At 39.2% G+C, this 18,548-nt stretch overlaps 1 protein-coding gene across 5 annotated transcripts in view; it reads left to right on the top strand.

The window, feature by feature from the left end:
• Positions 1 to 18,548, top strand: part of LOC139694042 (protein FAM184A-like) — a 392,188-nt gene that overhangs the window by 361,671 nt on the left and 11,969 nt on the right. For all 5 annotated transcript variants that reach the window (XM_071592452.1, XM_071592450.1, XM_071592448.1 and 2 more), the window contains 5 exons: positions 1,367 to 1,671; positions 12,947 to 13,189; positions 14,254 to 14,445; positions 15,355 to 15,594; positions 17,000 to 17,177. In XM_071592452.1, coding sequence (XP_071448553.1) covers positions 1,367 to 1,671; positions 12,947 to 13,189; positions 14,254 to 14,445; positions 15,355 to 15,594; positions 17,000 to 17,177 — 1,158 coding nt within the window. The remainder of the gene's footprint in view (positions 1 to 1,366; positions 1,672 to 12,946; positions 13,190 to 14,253; positions 14,446 to 15,354; positions 15,595 to 16,999; positions 17,178 to 18,548) is intronic.

The raw sequence follows: 18,548 nt of genomic DNA on the forward strand, positions 1-18,548 counted from the left end.
TAGTGAGCGGGAGGAAATCAAGGTTGTGATAAAAGTATCAATGGGACTGCATCATTCATCTGAAATCTTTTAATATTACTCTCTTTACCAACTGCGTATCCAGGATATAACAATATGCTCATCATTAAAGACGTCACTATTGAGAAATATCGACATAACCAATCACACGCATACCGAGCTGCCAAAATGGACTCGTTACTATTAAGTCAGACCGAACTAAAAACTGAGTAGATCGAAGAGTTCCAATGATTTTTCGACCGAAGTAGTTAATTTGTTGCATCTTGAAAGGGTCTTCGTGGTGTGGGAATTGGAAAATTAATCAAGAGTCTAGTAAATATAAAGATTTTATACGGGAAGAATGGAAATCATAAAAAAACAAGACATTCGGCGAAGTGTATTTGAAAATCCTGAAATTTTAGAGTAATGTGCTAAAAAAACATATATTTTGAGTCTTAATTACGAGAACTCATTGAATATCTCCTTCATCACTAGCAGCCTTAAGATACGTATATTTCATCCAGCTCTTATATCGTCTACAGTATGACTCAGGCAGTATTAGTGCCAGAAATCTGCTAACTAAGAGTTAGAGCACCAAGTTTCTACTCTACTTCTGTGTCTCCTTCAATGATATTTTCATCAAGAGAAAGAAGTAATTAAAGCATGGAAAACTGAAGCAGGCAGAGGAATCCATGACTCCTAAACTGTAAAAATCCGTCTTAATTTACTGTGATAAATACATGTTTAATTGGCCTTGGATAATTAATTATCAATTGACTATGATTAATTCATGGTATGACTGTCGACGGTAACGTTATTGACCCTATTAATTCTCACGTTATCCACATTAGCACGTTGTGGGATTTTTTTTCATAATTGGTTAGTTATTAGTTAATGCATTAACATTTTTGCTGCCGTATTCCCTCCAAAATCGGATGTCATTTTGCAATTTTAAACCGATGAAAGGGAAACTATCACAACCAATGTCCATACCCGAGGCTGTGTTTAAACCAATGGGTTACAGCTCATACCGTGAGTATTGACGGAGGTCCTATTGGTTTCAATGCTGTCTTCCATTCAGATAGGAAGTGTCAAAAGCCTAACATGATGTGCGAACTATCCCTTGTCATTCAAGGCACAAAATTTGTGTTGCTACACATTCGCAAGCACAGATTTTTCAAAATAGCCAATGGCGCGGATTGCGTTTCGACGTGTTCTCGAAATTAAAACACCTGCGGAAATTCTCCGTGCGGGTAAGAAAGGGAAAGGAAAGCATGTCTTGAGGAGGGCCGTCAAATATTTTCGCGGGCTTTCCGAGGTGACGAGCTGTCTCTTTCTCTTACCCTTCGTTTCGGGTTTTGTTTTCCAGGGGAGATGGAGGCGCTGACGGCAGAGAAGACTAGGCTGGAGGAGGAGATGAGCAAGAAGAAGAAAGAGGAGAGCGATGAAGAGGAGGATGATAGCGAGGAAGATGAGGATGACAGCGAGGAGGAGGGTGGCGATGGCGCCAAGGAGAGAGCCAAGGTGTTGGAGGAGAAGGTGAAGGCGCTGGAGGGAAGGGTGGCCGAGCTGGAGGGGAGGGCCGTGGAGGTGGAGAAGGAGAGGGACCGGATAGCGGCGGAGAAGAGGCAGCTGGAGGCGGAGAGGGAGGAGGAGATGAAGATCGTGCAAGAGGTAAGGCCCTTGGACTCCTGGATAACTCCCTCCACCACCCGTACACCCCCGGCGCTCTTGCGTCTGGGTCGAGGGGGTGGAGGTAAAAATGAAAAAGGGATTTGATGCCTAGGATTTACGCCAATCTAAATTGTCATTCATTAAATTATATGTGATCCTCCGTCTGTGTCTTCATTCATGCTGGAGGCGTCGTCATTGTTGAGTCCCCAACCCTGAAGAACGCAGCTACCCGGAAAAAAAGAAAAAGCTGCTACCTCATCACTAGACCGTCAAATTACGACTAATCAATAGATTAAACATCATCGTTAAATCATTATCATGTCTCAAAGGAAATGTGACTCTGATTCGTCTCGAAGTACATTTTCACAGTCTCTTGAATGGATTTTTGATAATTTTTTTTACTTATATGCGACCCATCGCTTTAGGTCTAGTTGATTCCATTAACGTAACGGGGGAGCATATGCTGTCGCGTCAATAGACATTGTAAACATAAGTCCAGTACATGTAAATAATTTTTATAATTTACGTGGAATTTTTGTAATACTCAAAACTTTAATTTATTTATCTTTTAAAATTGGTCGATCAGTTTATTTTTCATTATAAATTTAACGTGAAATTGGTAATCGAGATGTCATTACCATTTACCGAGGATGTTGGAGGGCCATTTGTATTTTTCGAGGACGTTCTCGGTTTTTCTGGTCTTCCTATATTTAATAATTTATCACATTTTAATTATAATGTATAATCTGAGAGAATCAGATCCATAGAAAGATTCTTAAGCACAAGTCTTTCAATTTTTTTTCAAACAAACTAAAGAAGTGTCGGGAATTTTGATTCAATATTCTTTATTCATTTTTTATTCAAGTGAAAATAAACAATTCGCTATCGTTTCCGTTTCAAAAAATTAACTTTAAAGTTGATAACTCAAGATTTTAGATTCGTAACCGTAGAGCTTGGATGACTTGTTTTCATCAGATCGCCTGTTTTAAAACTTCCACTCACTAGGATACCTACAGCGATCAGAATACATTTAAGTCTCTGTGTCAGTTCGGAAGTAAATGTATTAATATCGGGACGCAGCCCGTTCTTGGTCCACCCTCTTGATCAGAAAATATAGCAACAAGTAAGGTTTCGAACTGAAACGATTCTCATCCAGAAATTCACTCGGAATACCATGATGTTGTGATCCTCTAAACGGAATAGCTTTTGAGCTAAAACCGAATACAATACAACACATAAAATGCGAAGCTGTAGTAATCCGTTTAGGGGTGTGAATTGCACGGTTCAATTCATGGTATGATGTGCACTCCCTGCGCTGGTATGATTGAAAAAACATGTGCCAACTGGAATTTGGAATGAATTTGGAAATTTGGAGGTAATTGGAAGAAACTGTTTTTCTTTGGAAGATTCAAATAACTGTGAGAGATGCCGCGAAAGTTTTTTGACGGAGTTAAAGAGACTGTCGGGACATGAATCGAACCGCTGACATGAATCGAAAATGGAGGAATTTACAGTTCACAAATCATTCGCCTTGATCGGGATTCGAACCTGGATCCCTCGATGTCTGACCGAGTGCCGAGGGATCATGCTTTGAATCCCGGCCAAGAAGAATAATCTACACGATGAAAATTGCTGCATTTTCGAAGCTTATCAGTGGATGACAACGGATGCCGCTAAAAGTAACTGACGCGGCATCCCTCGTAGTTATTTGATTTTGTCAAAGAGAAACACCTTTGAACTTGTAAGTTGCCTCGAACCTCGTGGTGGACTATGGGACAGCGTGCACGAGTATGATTAATTGCGTCATTATATGTACGGTTATTGGTCGGTTTCTTTCCTTTAAAACCCCTAGCTATTCACGTCTTAAGAGGAACCTTCGGTAGTCTAACTGGTGAAATAAATCGGTCAAAGATCAAAGGAATCGCGTTCAAATCCCAGTCAAAGTGAATGAAAGAAACTGATTGAATGAACTTAAATGAATTGAACTTGGAACAGTAAAAAATAAATAGCTAGCAAATGACAATACCTCCCCGAGTTCGCCATTTTCACGTGAACCTGATGCAAAAGAATACCATTCGAGTTATCGTGCAAAAACCGAGAGCAAAAATTTTAATCATGGAAATCTTAATTATAAAATAAAATTGTCATGAATTTAAATTTAAGTTAGGATTGATCCTCTTTAATGACAGAGTGAAACCCAATTAAAATTAGGTTGTTGATGCTCTCAGCGACACTATCATGCGCCACACGCTTCACTAAAACTGTTGGAAAGATATCAAATATTTGACTTCAATTCAGACGCCGAGAGAAAAATTCAAGTTCGATAACACAATGATAGGCGAAGTGGGTATTCCTCCAAGTTCGTTGCAGTAGTCTGTAGACAGGCGAAAACGCCCGTCCTCGTACAAGTAGCTGCCCATGGCGTAACTAGTTGCTAAGGACGGTCAATTTTTACTAAATGAAAAAAATGCGAAACTTTATTGGCAGGTGAACTCATTGTCAAAAAATAAGGGGAGTTTTAACGATCAGCAAACACAAAAAAGGAATCTCTTCTCCCAAATATTCGCAAACATTTTCTATTCCCGAAATTTCATTACTCACGCGCAATCTCTACTACCAAACTCAATTCACGAACCTGAAAGAACAGCGCCTCCTCCTAAATCACTCCATTATTTAGTAAATGATAGGTCAAGATGAGAAACTGAAAATCCTAACGGGGTTTTGCCGTCCTTAACAGGCCAAATCTAGTGAAACGATCACGAATTATCACGGAAAGTGATCGTCTACGAGTATCGTATGGTGTAATAAACATAAACATTGCCTCTGTATATGCTAAATGTATGCCCTTCAGAGTTTAGATTCTGCTATCCTGGATATCCATCTCCCAAAACTAAGAAAAAAATATAATTTTTCAACCTTGAAAACATGCCGAAAATTATATCATAAAATATGACGACCCATACATTAGTAAAACTAAGCATACACATAGTATGACTCCCTATTCGGTATTTTATTGAGCATGGTCATTCTACGTAAAAAAAGAATAGACCTTAGGATATTATTGAGCAAAAAATAAACAATATTAACGCATTTATGACAGAAAATATTGCCGATCGGTGGTTAATTTTTTTCTCTCTGTTAAACACACTCGTAAGGTACTTCATCATTTTTGCATCATATTCATGAAAAAATAGCCTTACCCAAAATGTTTTGTTCCATTCACAATTGAAAATAAGTAAGTATATCTATCGATTCAAGAAAGGAAATGGTGTAACATTTGTAAGACGATTCCTTTAAAAGTGTTGGAACAAGTTGAAAACATTTCTAAATAAGGGATGGAGAGGTCGTCAGCTCACTCATAGCCTCTCTTGCTTCTTAAAAACCTATGAATTTTCTCCCCCTGCAATTGTCGTGAACCGCGATCGAAAGAGCAGAGTTTCACCACGAATACTGCATGTGTTGCACCGCCCATTACTTACGCCGACTTTTACTTTCTCCCGAGCAATCAAGTCCGTATTGAGTTTCCGCGGGAGAATCGAGGCCAGTGTGTCAGGTGGTGAATGTTCGCCCCAATAATTGCGGATTATTTTACACATTCGAATTTTTGCTTACATTCAAGATTCGTAAGTCATACCCCAGTAAATTATGCAGTGTTTATAATCGTGCTAGTTTTGGAATCTGGTTTTTCGAAGTGCTCCGATAGCTGAAATCCAGCCGACCCTTGTGCTCTAGTTGGAATTATCAATAGTGTCTCCGTCATAGAGCTATACTACCTTGATCAAAAATTTCCCGGAATTTATTCAGAAAATTAAAAATACAAGTTTATTCATCTAAATCTATATTGTCCCCTTCAAAGTAATCCCCATCGACTGCAACACACTTATGCCAGCGCTTGATCCAATCCTCGAAACATTTTTTATATTCGGTTTTCGGTATGTCCATCAGTGCTTCCTGCGATTTTTCCATTACTTCCTCTCGGCTGCTAAAACGCGTTCCCCGTAATGGTTTTTTAACTCGATTGAACAGAAAGAAGTCACAGGGAGCCAAATCAGGTGAATTCGGTAGCTGTTGGATGGTATTTGTTGCATTCTTCGTCAAAAAATTACGAATAATGATAGCACTGTGCGACGGTGCGTTATCATGGTGCAAAATCCACGAGTTTTCTGCCCACATTTCTGGTCTCTTTCGGCGAATTGCTTCACGCAAACGTCTCATAACGCCCAAATAATACTCTTTGTTTACTGTCTGGCCTTCTGGCAAAAATTCATGATGCACTACACCGTTGTAATCCATGAAAACCGTCAGCATTGCCTTCTTTTTTGACTGAAAACGACGTGGTTTTTTTGGTCTCGGCTCATTTGGTGAACGCCATTCACTTGCCTGATGTCTGGATTGCGTGTCGTACTCATAAACCCACGTCTCGTCTCCAGTAATGATCGTTTTGATGAATGTGGGATCGGATTCAGCCTCGCAAATCATGTCTTTTGCGACGTCAACACGGTCTCTTTTTTGCATGAAATTGAGGTCTTTTGGCACCAACTTTGCTGCTACACGACGGAAACCCAAATCATTAACCACAATGTCTTGGGCGGATCCATAGGCAATGTTCAAGTCCTCCGCTATTTCTCTGATGGTTAATTTGCGGTTATTGACCAACATTTCTTTTACTTTATCAATTTTTTCACCGACTTTCGATGTCGATGGTCTGCCACTGCGTTCATCATCTTCGATTGACTCACGACCACTTCTGAACCGCTCGTGCCACTGGTAAACGACCGTTTTTTTTAGAGAATCGTTGCCGAAACACTTTTCAACATTTCCAACGTCCGTGCGCCACTAAATCCGTTTTTTACGCAAAATTTAATACAAGTTCGTTGTTTCAAATTTAAATCCATTTCTGCAATTGTAAAAAATCGCCAACACACACAGAGATAGATGTACTCTTGGCTACGTAACTTTTGCAAATGTCAAGTTATGACACTAAGATTTAAAGGGAATATCAACAACAGATGTACCAATTTAACAAAAAAAACAGAACTCAAATCGGAACGATGGGAGCGCCACACGGTGGTTATTCCGGGAACTTTTTGATCAAGGTAGTATTACATGAATAAATTCGGGCAATTTGAGTTGAAACTATCTTGTGAATTAGAGTTGATAGCCCCCTATGCTGAAGTCAGGATGAGAAGAACAACTAAATGAAAGGCTATACTACCTTGATCAAAAAGTTCCCGGAATAACCACCGTGTGGCGCTCCCATCGTTCCGATTTGAGTTCTGATTTTTTTGTTAAATTGGTACATCTGTTGTTAATATTCCCTTTAAATCTTAGTGTCATAACTTGACATTTGCAAAAGTTACGTAGCCAAGAGTACATCTATCTCTGTGTGTGTTGGCGATTTTTTACAATTTCAGAAATGGATTTAAATTTGCAACAACGAACTTGTATTAAATTTTGCGTAAAAAACGGATTTAGTGGCGCACGGACGTTGGAAATGTTGGAAAAGTGTTTCGGCAACGATTCTCTAAAAAAAACGGTCGTTTACCAGTGGACGAGCGGTTCAGAAGTGGTCGTGAGTCAATCGAAGATGATGAACGCAGTGGCAGACCATCGACATCGAAAGTCGGTGAAAAAATTGATAAAGTAAAAGAAATGTTGGTCAATAACCGCAAATTAACCATCAGAGAAATAGCGGAGGACTTGAACATTGCCTATGGATCCGCCCAAGACATTGTGGTTAATGATTTGGGTTTCCGTCGTGTAGCAGCAAAAGACCTCAATTTCATGCAAAAAAGAGACCGTGTTGACGTCGCAAAAGACATGATTTGCGAGGCTGAATCCGATCCCACATTCATCAAAAGGATCATTACTGGAGACGAGACGTGGGTTTATGAGTACGACACGCAATCCAGACATCAGGCAAGTGAATGGCGTTCACCAAATGAGCCGAGACCAAAAAAACCACGTCGTTTTCAGTCAAAAAAGAAGGCAATGCTGACGGTTTTCATGGATTACAACGGTGTAGTGCATCATGAATTTTTGCCAGAAGGCCAGACAGTAAACAAAGAGTATTATTTGGGCGTTATGAGACGTTTGCGTGAAGCAATTCGCCGAAAGAGACCAGAAATGTGGGCAGAAAACTCGTGGATTTTGCACCATGATAACGCACCGTCGCACAGTGCTATCATTATTCGTAATTTTTTGACGAAGAATGCAACAAATACCATCCAACAGCTACCGAATTCACCTGATTTGGCTCCCTGTGACTTCTTTCTGTTCAATCGAGTTAAAAAACCATTACGGGGAACGCGTTTTAGCAGCCGAGAGGAAGTAATGGAAAAATCGCAGGAAGCACTGATGGACATACCGAAAACCGAATATAAAAAATGTTTCGAGGATTGGATCAAGCGCTGGCATAAGTGTGTTGCAGTCGATGGGGATTACTTTGAAGGGGACAATATAGATTTAGATGAATAAACTTGTATTTTTAATTTTCTGAATAAATTCCGGGAAATTTTTGATCAAGGTAGTATATAACGATAGTGATGTGATGCGTATGTTTAAGAATTTGATGAGTAATATTCCATTAACTAAATTATTGCGGTAGATATATGCTTTAAAATATTAAGCTCAAAGAAGTTTTGTCAAAACCAAGACTGTGATGACTCAAAACAATGTGCTTTTGAAATGATAAGAAGGTTATTAGATCTACTAGATATTTTTCTGAATGTGACTGCCCATACATTTCAAAAGGCTTTGGGGGAGGAGTGGTGTGATTTCATTACATTTCCTGACGAGGTCTGTGGGGTTGTTCAAAAGGAATGTTAATTAAGGTTTATTATTTCATTATTTCAGTCATTGTTTACGAAGAAAGAATTTGGATTATCCTTGATTACGAGAGGACACATTTTCAAATACTAACAGATAAAAATTTCACATCAGAATTGTTAAAACATTTAGCTCTTTAAAGAGCTTCAACTATAAATTATACCGTTGTTGTACTCGATTATAAATTGACTGCAGTGCAAGATACAATGTTCCCTGCTTTTCTTTGTCCTTCTTTGTTTTCGAGCTTATCCCTCCATATCTTGTCTCCCTCTGTGGGGGGAACGCCTCGCGCCGTCTGCTGCCTACAGCGGTGTGTCACATTCCCTTCCTATGACTTCAAGGGCGGAGATTATGTGTTGCATGTCCATGTGATGGTAGATTTACCCCCCATACTTTTCAATTCTGCATGGCCTATCTTGTTATGATGGAGGCCTGTCGTATAAATGGTTTTGGGTCATTTTTATTCCATTTTTTCGAATAAAAATTGCTCTATTTATTAGGTGAATTAACCCTTGTTTTGAATTAAATCTTCCTCCAGCATGTATACAAATTTGCACGTCTTTTGATAGTTTTTTACCAATATTTTTCCCTCTACCATATTCTCCCTTATCGATAACCGTTCCCATCTGGTGCTTGCGCCCCTTGCCACACACATTTTCGGTGGATCGCGGGGCATTTATTTCGATGTGGATAAATAACCTCATTTCGTCCTATGTATTCTGAGATCACTAAAATAAAAAACAAGGCATTGAAGTTAATTAACGTTTTCTCGGTAAAAATTCGTAATTGAAGTAATCGGTATACAATCGTAGCGAATAACTCTTTCATCAGACCTAAATGCGCATTTTTCTTTGTTTTTGGATAAATGTGCTTGTTTAATGTACATAAATCATAGCGCCGATAATTACGCAGAGTGGGAGACGAGGGCTTCATATATTATGGATACGTATAAAAGGGAGGGGGACTTTAAAAAAAACCGAAGCTCACCTTGCGTAATTTAAGGACGACCCCTATTTTAGTGCATTGGCAGTTACAGTACAACATTCACACTCAATACGGACCTTAAAACCCGAGATTTTTTTTAGGTGGTTATCCCGTTATCCAAGATCTTTCGATCCGTATTGTACACATTAGAGGCACAAGTAAAAATTCCTGAATAGCTTTCGTGTTCCCCAGTGTTTTCAATTGTTCCGAATAATATCTTATCCCATATAATATTTCCTGCCGTCGTTAGTTAATGAAAGTAAACCGTTACGGCATCGGTTTAATCTAAACCGATGTGAAAAGTATGTCCATCGTAGTAAAAACATTACCCCGCCAGATTATGAAGGGTGAATAGGCAAGAGTGTTACAGGTCGGCTAAGCCCGCGGTTCACCTTGTTCAGCACTTGGCCTCCGTAGAGTTTTTTTAATTGCGGGGAAAAAATGAGGAAACCCGAAAATTCATTACGCGGACGCGGTTGGAGGTATTATTTTTTAGTAGCTGTAATACACTAACGTCACCGGACACGCACTCGGCCACTTCGTGGCTCGATTCGTACCCGAGAAGTGCCGGCGAGGGCCGAGGTCGCTTTCAGCACCGCCGACTGCGGCTGTAATTCGCGTCGTAAAATTCGCGTGCCGTGGTGTCGAGCAACCGTATCGCAGGCGAAACCGCGATCCCCTCGGGTCATTCGGGAGGAACACCACTGCCGACCTCCTCCCTTCGTCGTACGCCAGCTTACTCGGCGGTGGTCCCAAAGGGTAGGAGCGGTGGCGAAATACCTGTCTTCCCCCCTCTCGGCGAGGGCAGGTCATGTATCCCATTTTCACCATGGGGACTCCATGTCGGCCTCCGATCCCGTATTTTTAAAAAGCTCCTTTCGGCAAATTCGGTCGCACATGTTCCAACATTAAGTGGTGGAATGCCGCTAGGGTTATTTGGAATAATGGACTGTGAAAAGGAAGAGCAGGTGACACTGTCTCTGAAAAAACGGCCGAGCTAATTTCCATCGGTCAATATTCGCTTGCTGTACAACTATGAGTGTAGTGTACACGTATATAGGATGGGGCGTTAGTCCGTTTATTTGATTATTCTAGATTCAAAGATAAGCGATAGCTCCAAGCTCTCCAAAGTGAATCCAAGTTAGGGTTTATTTTCTTTCGGGTTATAAAACTGGGAAAGCTTTAGTTCCTTCCCTCTCGCCTGAAGTGGGACTCTATAAAGGGACGCAATAGGACTTACTGCGAGATCGGCTGCACCGCGAAACAACATTCATGTGACTGTCTTTGTCTACGAGATAAAAAATTCGATTTAAAGGCAATGACCATCAGTGTAACTCATTAGCTATTAAATTCGCACCACATAATTTATTATCACGAATCAAACCGAACTCTGGGTTGATGCATGTGGGAAAAGACAAGATATGTAGATATAGAGGGAAATCACTATGGCTTTTACGCGCTAAAACTTTCTATACTAAAAATTCCCCTGCTATTTGGAAAGCTCATCCCTGATTGCTATCATTCGCAAATAAAACTTTTTTCGCAGAATTCATGTATTTTTCTGTGTACTATATCAGTAAAATTGTTTGTTAAATATTGAAAAAGTGATAATGTTCTATTTGAGTAGTTCAGGCATGATGTGGTGGAAGTCGAACATAATGAATAACTGATCGCAGTACTTTTCCACTTGATAAATTTTTTTATCGCGTGGAAAAGTGCTACGATCAGTTATTCATAATGTTATATTTCGTGTATAATATGTCTCGTTAACATAAGTTCCTGACCTTACACACAAGTCCAGAGTTTCCATCCAAATGATTTGTCGCCGTAACTGCCCATGGCCGTTTTCAGGTAGCTTCTCCGGATAGAATCCTGTCCAGCTGTCGGTGAAAAGGGCGCCGTCGCACGAATCCACTCTTTCGCTCAATAAACCACTGAGTTCCTTTGATAGAGACAAAAACGCATTTCATGCACCGTGGGCCCCTCTCCAGCGTTCAGAATGGGATATGACTGCACTTAAGTTTTGGTGATGCCGAAACGACTTCCAGGGATTTATATACCTTCCAGTACCCGGGGAAATTGAGGAGGAGAGTGAGAGGGGAGTCCGTCGTGTCTGTTCTGACCACATTTGATTGCGAGGTCAGCCAGTCAACCGGGGACTTTCGGTCATTCAAAGGAAGTGAGAGAATTTTGACGGAAACAGAAGTCTGGGATCGGGATGGTGCATTGACTAATGTATATACTGGCTTCCCACCAAGAGGACCCAGGTTCGAATCCTGGCGGTGGCAGAATTTTTCATTGCTATCCTGATCTCTACTTGAGGTGCCTCAAACCACCCATGGTTAAAAAAATGTTATACTAAACAATAAGCAACCCGAGCGTAAACTTCAATGCGTTATGGTAGAGGTCGCCGCGTACTCGTGTGTAATTAATACATCTGAGTTGGTTACGATTTCCGTCGATGTGAACCCGCGACCCCCCGGTCAGTGGCGGAATTTTCGACCCATTGGGCTACCGTGACGTCAAAGAATTCTAGGGTTTTCAGTGTCAGTTCGTGGAATTACGTTGACAAATTTCAAGGGAAATGAATGGAACAAAATTAGGGGAAAAGGAATTTCGGTTGGGATAATTGAGTATCGATGTAGGTGAGATGTGGGTGTGGGGAAGAATGGTGAAAATAAATAATGAACGGAAAGGAAAACAAACGATGAAGTTTTTTAGGCATGGTTTTGGAAGGGAAACGGCTTTTGGGACTAATTCTCAAAGGCTGGGCTAGTTGATGCATGAGGTGCTGAGAGCCATCGGGATGCTGAAGACAGAATTGTGGGAAGAATGTTAGTAAAACTGCATGTAATTGAGGGAGGAAAAGATTTTACATGTGTTATGAAATTAAGAGAGGCAGAGTGTATGCATAGCTAAACAATGAGTTATTGTAAATTGTAGTATTTATTTATTTGACGACTTTTTTTACTGAGGCGAGATTGAGGCATATAGTGCCTTCTTCTATCTAACCACTAAACATGCATACAGTAAAGACAATTACTCGTACCATCACCCAAGTCCTATGTGGAAGCAAACCCACCTAGGCGAGAATCGAACCCACGACTTCTGAGTTGGCAGGCGAAGGCGTTATTCCGCCGCCCCTGGAGACGGCATATGGAAAGGGGTTTAAGGAAACCACCGGTGCTTTAAAAGAATTGTGTCGAACGCAAGTTCAGATCCGAAGAAAGTAAATTTCATTCTTGTTCAGCCTTAATATTAAGTGACGGTCGCGGCACATTCATATGAGTCGAACCTTCTTCGTTCGATTTCGGATCCCTCATTCTGAAGAGGACCCGCTTTCAAGTTGGTACCCCGATTTCCCGTGGAGCACTGGCCGAACAAACTCATAACATGTGTGGCTTCGCCTTTTCCTGAGCGCTCATCAGTCGTTTGTTTTTGTCCTCGCCCCGTTCCCGCATAGGCTTTGGACGGTGCGGTGGAGGAGAAGAAGGCGATCCAGGCCCGATTCGAGCGAGACTTCGAGGCCCTGAGGACGGTGAACACGGACCGCGAACAGCAGCTGCTCGACGACTTCGAGTGGAAGCTTCGCGAGGTGGAGGCGACTTGCAAGCGGAGGCTGGAGGAGAAGGAGAGGGCGGCCGAGGAGAGGATAAGGAAGAGCCGGGAGGAGGCAGAGGCAACCTCCAAGGTGCAGATGCAGGAGGTGGGTGGGTGCAAGGCGGCCAGGAAGCCGGAATCACGAGATGCATCGGTACAGGGACGCTTCATAACGGTCAGGATTGTTCGTTTCATCGTTGATTCCATTAAAAAAATAATATATTTGAAGGTAAAATTTGGTAAAAAACATATCTAAAGAAATACAATGATAAAACAAGTTCTATGCCTTGTCCCAAACTTTCCCTTGGTAATAAATGCCACAGTGTGCTCTAACTTTCAGTGTTTCACTGTGTGGCTAGTTCTCAGCTACCTCCTTTTTTGGTTTATTTACCATTTTATTTTACCATCTCAACTTAAGCCAATAAATGTAAATATAGCAAGTAAGCATGGATATTATTTTGCAATAACCCACGCTATCCAGCCCATTCCAGTCTGGTTGTGAGCAATCACAGAGTATGCTATGTACATCTGGATCAAATCCTATTATCATCAGCTATGTTACCATCAGTTGTGTTACCTCTTAATTCAAACTGCAAGTTGGATTATGGATTTCTTATTTTTGTATTAATTGAAAGATGCTTATTGTATTTCAAAACAGTTTCAAATAATTTGTCATTCATTCTTGACTAAAATAATAATAGACCAAGTTACCTTATTTTATAATACAATCATGGAAATGAAGATTTTATGAACTTTGAGGAATACTCACAGTCTTTTTATGCCATATTTCTACTTCAGCTTATTTTCATATCCATTATGAAAGGCATTAAACAATTAAAAAGCTATTTAGTTCTGTGGAAAAAATGTATGTTTAATCCATTTGATTAATCTATCTATTATTAATATGCACTATGATGTCTTAATTTCCATCACTTTATGATATGTTTAATGAGTATATTATTTCTTTAGTATTTCTATTGAACATGAATTAGCAAAACACCTGTAGAATTAAAGAATCAAAAATTGTAAAAACTACTTGCCAGAGAATTATTCTGAGAAAAAATATCATTTTCTGCTAATTGGGAAACTTTTTCTCTCAAGATTATGTGCAAAATTAATTGGGCATGTGAAAAGAAAGAGTAATATGCCAATCCTTTTTCTTGGTTTTAGCTCGCTGCTCTGAAAACTCAGGAAGCTGAGTTAGCTCAGCTCCGTGGTCTTACACATGAGCAGCAGAGGTCACTCCGCCAGGGGTCAAGGCAAATAGAGAGCCTTCAAGTGAGCGAGAAGATCCTTCAGGAGGAGGTGTCCAAGCTGAGCAAACTTCTGGAACGGGAGAAAAATAATGCCATCAACTCCGAGGTAATTAATTCAGTCATTCTAAAGCAAAAATCTAAGGCAACTAAGGCTTAAGGCTGAATACAGCCACTATCAGCCACTGACTTATCCTCACTAAAAATTCATGAAATGAGCTACCAGGTGAGGAACATTTTTAGAAGCCCCTGTAAGTGTCTGCACATTTGACTAAGATTAGTGTTTCCTAATACGTCATTGGCACCACTGTTTACCATTAAAATTTTCATGTACCCACCAAACTCAATATGTACTGGCATAAACAATAAGTAGCTAATTGAACATACTAAATGAACTTTTATGAAAATCTTTTATATTTGAAAAATTACAACAAATAGTCAACAGACAAAAATTAAAATTACTGAAATTTACTCAATTATTTATCAAAAATTTTAAAGTTTATCCATTTATTTAAAGATTATCAAGAAAAGCAATTGGCCACTCATCCATTATAACAGAATAAATATTTTTTTCATTCATTCGGTTACAACCAGAGATAGTACACATAAACGTACAAAGGCAATTGCCAAGTGTTATAGTAACTTCCAATGTTTGATTTCGGGATAGGGATTAGGCAATTTTGGATGAATGCAAAAAATATAAATTTGACCATTTACTCTCAGGTAGAACATGTAACCGAAACATCATCCCTTTAAATTTGCATGCTAAGTGGTTGTATAATATCACATCCAACTTTATATGAAATAACAATATAAAATTAATTTGGTAGTGTTAACCAGTTCCCTCATCCAATTGGCTTATGCCAGCCATAATAATCATGCAACATATTTAATATGAGTTTTATTACGCTCACCCCTTGCCTTAAACAACTTCCCATGAAGATAAAATCCGATTTTAATATTTTAAACAAAAAATTATGTGCACTTATCTGGTGGTTAATGTTGCGCTTTCCTCTAGATTGCTCATACTAAGAAACTCTCTGATGTGGAGAGGTCGTGGTCCAATCGTTTGGCAGCCCTGAGAAATGAGCTGAACTCTTCATGGGAGGATCGACTGAAGAAGGAGTTAACTCGACTGAGGAATGAGCTGGATCGACAGCACACAGAAGAGAAGAAGGAATTGGAGGAGGCTGCAACAGCCAAGTCAAGGGTTGAGAGGCGAGAACTGGATAGAAAGCTCAAGGAGGCACTGGATGAGGTGAGGAGAAGTCAGCAAGGAAATCTTAATGGGCATCATTGTTTTTCCCCATGACCTCAAACAGGATCCCTAGAAGGTCATAAGTAAGCTACCCAAATTATTTACTCCTAAATCAAAACTAAGATGGCGTATGTGACAATCATGATGTTACCTTCTCTTAATGATTTATGTGGCCATTATGAATTACATTTTGAAGAAGGACTTACTACATGCATTATGCTCATTGGGGATTCCTTTAACCTAGTGCTTAGCTTAGTTTTTCTTTGATAGAAGAACATTCAAATTCTACTGTCAAAATTTTGGCTCTGTACTCCATCTATCTTCCTAGTTTTGGAACAGGTTTTTCAATTCCCTTAGATTAGAAATTCCTAATATAATGAAATAACATTCATATCCGAAATTTCAATTCCGATTCCCTGCATGTTATTTTTTGGCATCTAAAAAGGAAAGAGAAAAAAAGTTGGAGAAACACTGATGAAATCATTTACCCCTCCTAAATTAAAAAATGAAGGATAACTGAGGAAATTCACAAATGTCACCATAACCCTTCCATAAAAAATTTCAATAATAGAATTTGGTATGGCATTGGTGGCTGGAGAGAGACCTCAGTGCCATGTGCCACTAGAGTAAATTTTGCTGTTTCACTACTCTATAATAGGCATTGCAATAGGATAGCCCTATTGGAATATGTTGTTGCAGTCAGTGCATGTCTGCAGTGTATATATTCAATATCATGCTAATTCCAGCTAGCCAGGTTTTTATGGGTAAGGAGAGTATGAACAACTTCGGAGGCCTAAGTGGCAACCAACTAGGAAACACCTATCCTAAGTATAAATAAATGAAAGGACTAACTTTGTAGTTCCACACAAACGTATTCACGTTCGTGTGGAACTACAAAGTTAGTCCTTTCATTTATTTATAATGAATCGGTTCCATAAAGTTACGCCAGAAACCATCAACTATCCTAAGTAATTAGATAACAAGCGACCTATTCTACTCAAGGATTAGATAAACAATTTGTAGGAAAATTTTTCATTAGCCTAAAGGCCTCTGGCTGGGTTACAGGCTCTTCCCCATCCCTCAACTCCGGTTTGATAGTGTGATGATTAATTTGGAAGTCAGAGAAATACTGTTGTTAACTTCTAATTTTTGTCCCACAACTACTCCAATTACCACTGAAAGCAGGCAAGTAAATACTGGTCACTTTACCTAAATGATTATTTCAATATATTACTGATCCAATGAAGTGAGTGCCCATTCTCAACCTAATTTTTTCAATGAACTTTCATTCCTACATCCATGTCTTTATCCACTCCCTGGAGTGAAATCCTCAAAGGGTGTCATCTTTAAGGTGTTTCAACCCACATATATGCATTATTAATGGTAATTGTCTATTATTTCACAGATATCTAACCTCAAGGCTAATTTGGAAAGCAAAGAAGGAAGTTGGAAGAGAGAGCTTGAGAAAGCCCAAATCAACTCTGACAGAGATATTTTTGAGCTTCGTCGAAAGTTGGACAAACTAGATATGTCATATCAGGATCAAATCGAAATATTGAATGGCAAACATCACAAGGAAATTGGTAAATATGTCTTGTAAGGTTAATTATTGTGATTTGTAATTATTTGAATTTGTCCTTTTTTTAATTTTGGTGTTTTGGATTAATTGACTACAACTAGGAGTAAAAACAATATAGGTCTACACATCCAATCCCACGTTAAATGCGCACTTAAAAAGTGGATCTTTCTATTAAGTCCATATCATCTGTGACAATTGATACACATACCATAATTTATGAGAACCACTTGAAAATTAGGTGTACATTAGCAGTTAATACAATTATGGAGTAATTAAGTCAAAAATGAAAATGCGGAGCAACTCCATATATCCAGTACCTAACATTTAATCGACACTTGGGGAAAAAATCAGCTTTTTACCCCTAGTACCTAGCAGGTCTGTACCCCCAAGTGCTCCCTTATTTGAAACTTTTTCATCCCATGAAACTTGCAACCCACAACATACTGCTTCCATGCTATGCATGCATATATCTATGTTTGCTAGATAAGAGAATTATTATAAACAAAAAAATCATGGATACCATTCCTAGGGTTACCATTGATATTTTTACAAGGTTGCTTTTTGTAATTTTAAGGGAACTGAAAGTACTTTATCTAAACAAGAACATACCCGGACAGTCATTCCCCTAGAGAGGAACTCCAAGACAAATTCATGGCCTTCATCAGATTAGGTTTCTAAACTCCATTGTGTACATTGGAGTTTAGAAAATCCTCTTACATCGAGCTTAAATGCTTTTAGACAAAACATTCTTTAAAGCTATTTGCCTGGAATAAAATGGTCAATGTGTTCAAAGGTGGATATGGGAGAGACATAATGGGATTTCAATATAGAAATTTTAAATATTTCATTGTTTTTATAGTATGAAAGAGTTTATAGTCTTCATATAATCAATTCTGTCACTAACAGACCACTTTCCATGACAAAGGAAATTAAGCTAAACTAAAGACAGAGAGACTTTCGGAAATTGTTAATTTTCTTAAATATGTGAATTTTCATGTAGAATGCATAGCCTACTAGCATTCTTATAGGAAATCAGTTCTTTTTCTTCTGTAAATAGGAAATGGTAAACCAAATTTTGGTTATGTCAGGCTTTATCACAGTGAAAAACATTTGATTCTTAACCTGCACTACTGCGGCCTGCAACATTATAATTCATGTTCTAATTTACTTTTTATAATGTGGAATAAGTGTTTATCAATTACTTCTTTGTGTTGAAACGTTGAAACAAATTTTGAAAGTCTTCATTTATTATGAATTTGTCAAAACATTTCTTGAGTTCACATTTTACCTCAGATTTCGCAGTGCAAACGTGGAATTGTGGGCTTTTTGATCACAGATCGTGGGGAAGTTTTGCAAAACAATATTTTAAGGGAGA

The sequence above is a fragment of the Hetaerina americana genome, unplaced genomic scaffold (genome assembly GCF_022747635.1).
Source record: "Hetaerina americana unplaced genomic scaffold, ioHetAmer1.1.p SCAF_5, whole genome shotgun sequence".
Classification (NCBI taxonomy): Eukaryota; Metazoa; Arthropoda; class Insecta; order Odonata; family Calopterygidae; genus Hetaerina; species Hetaerina americana.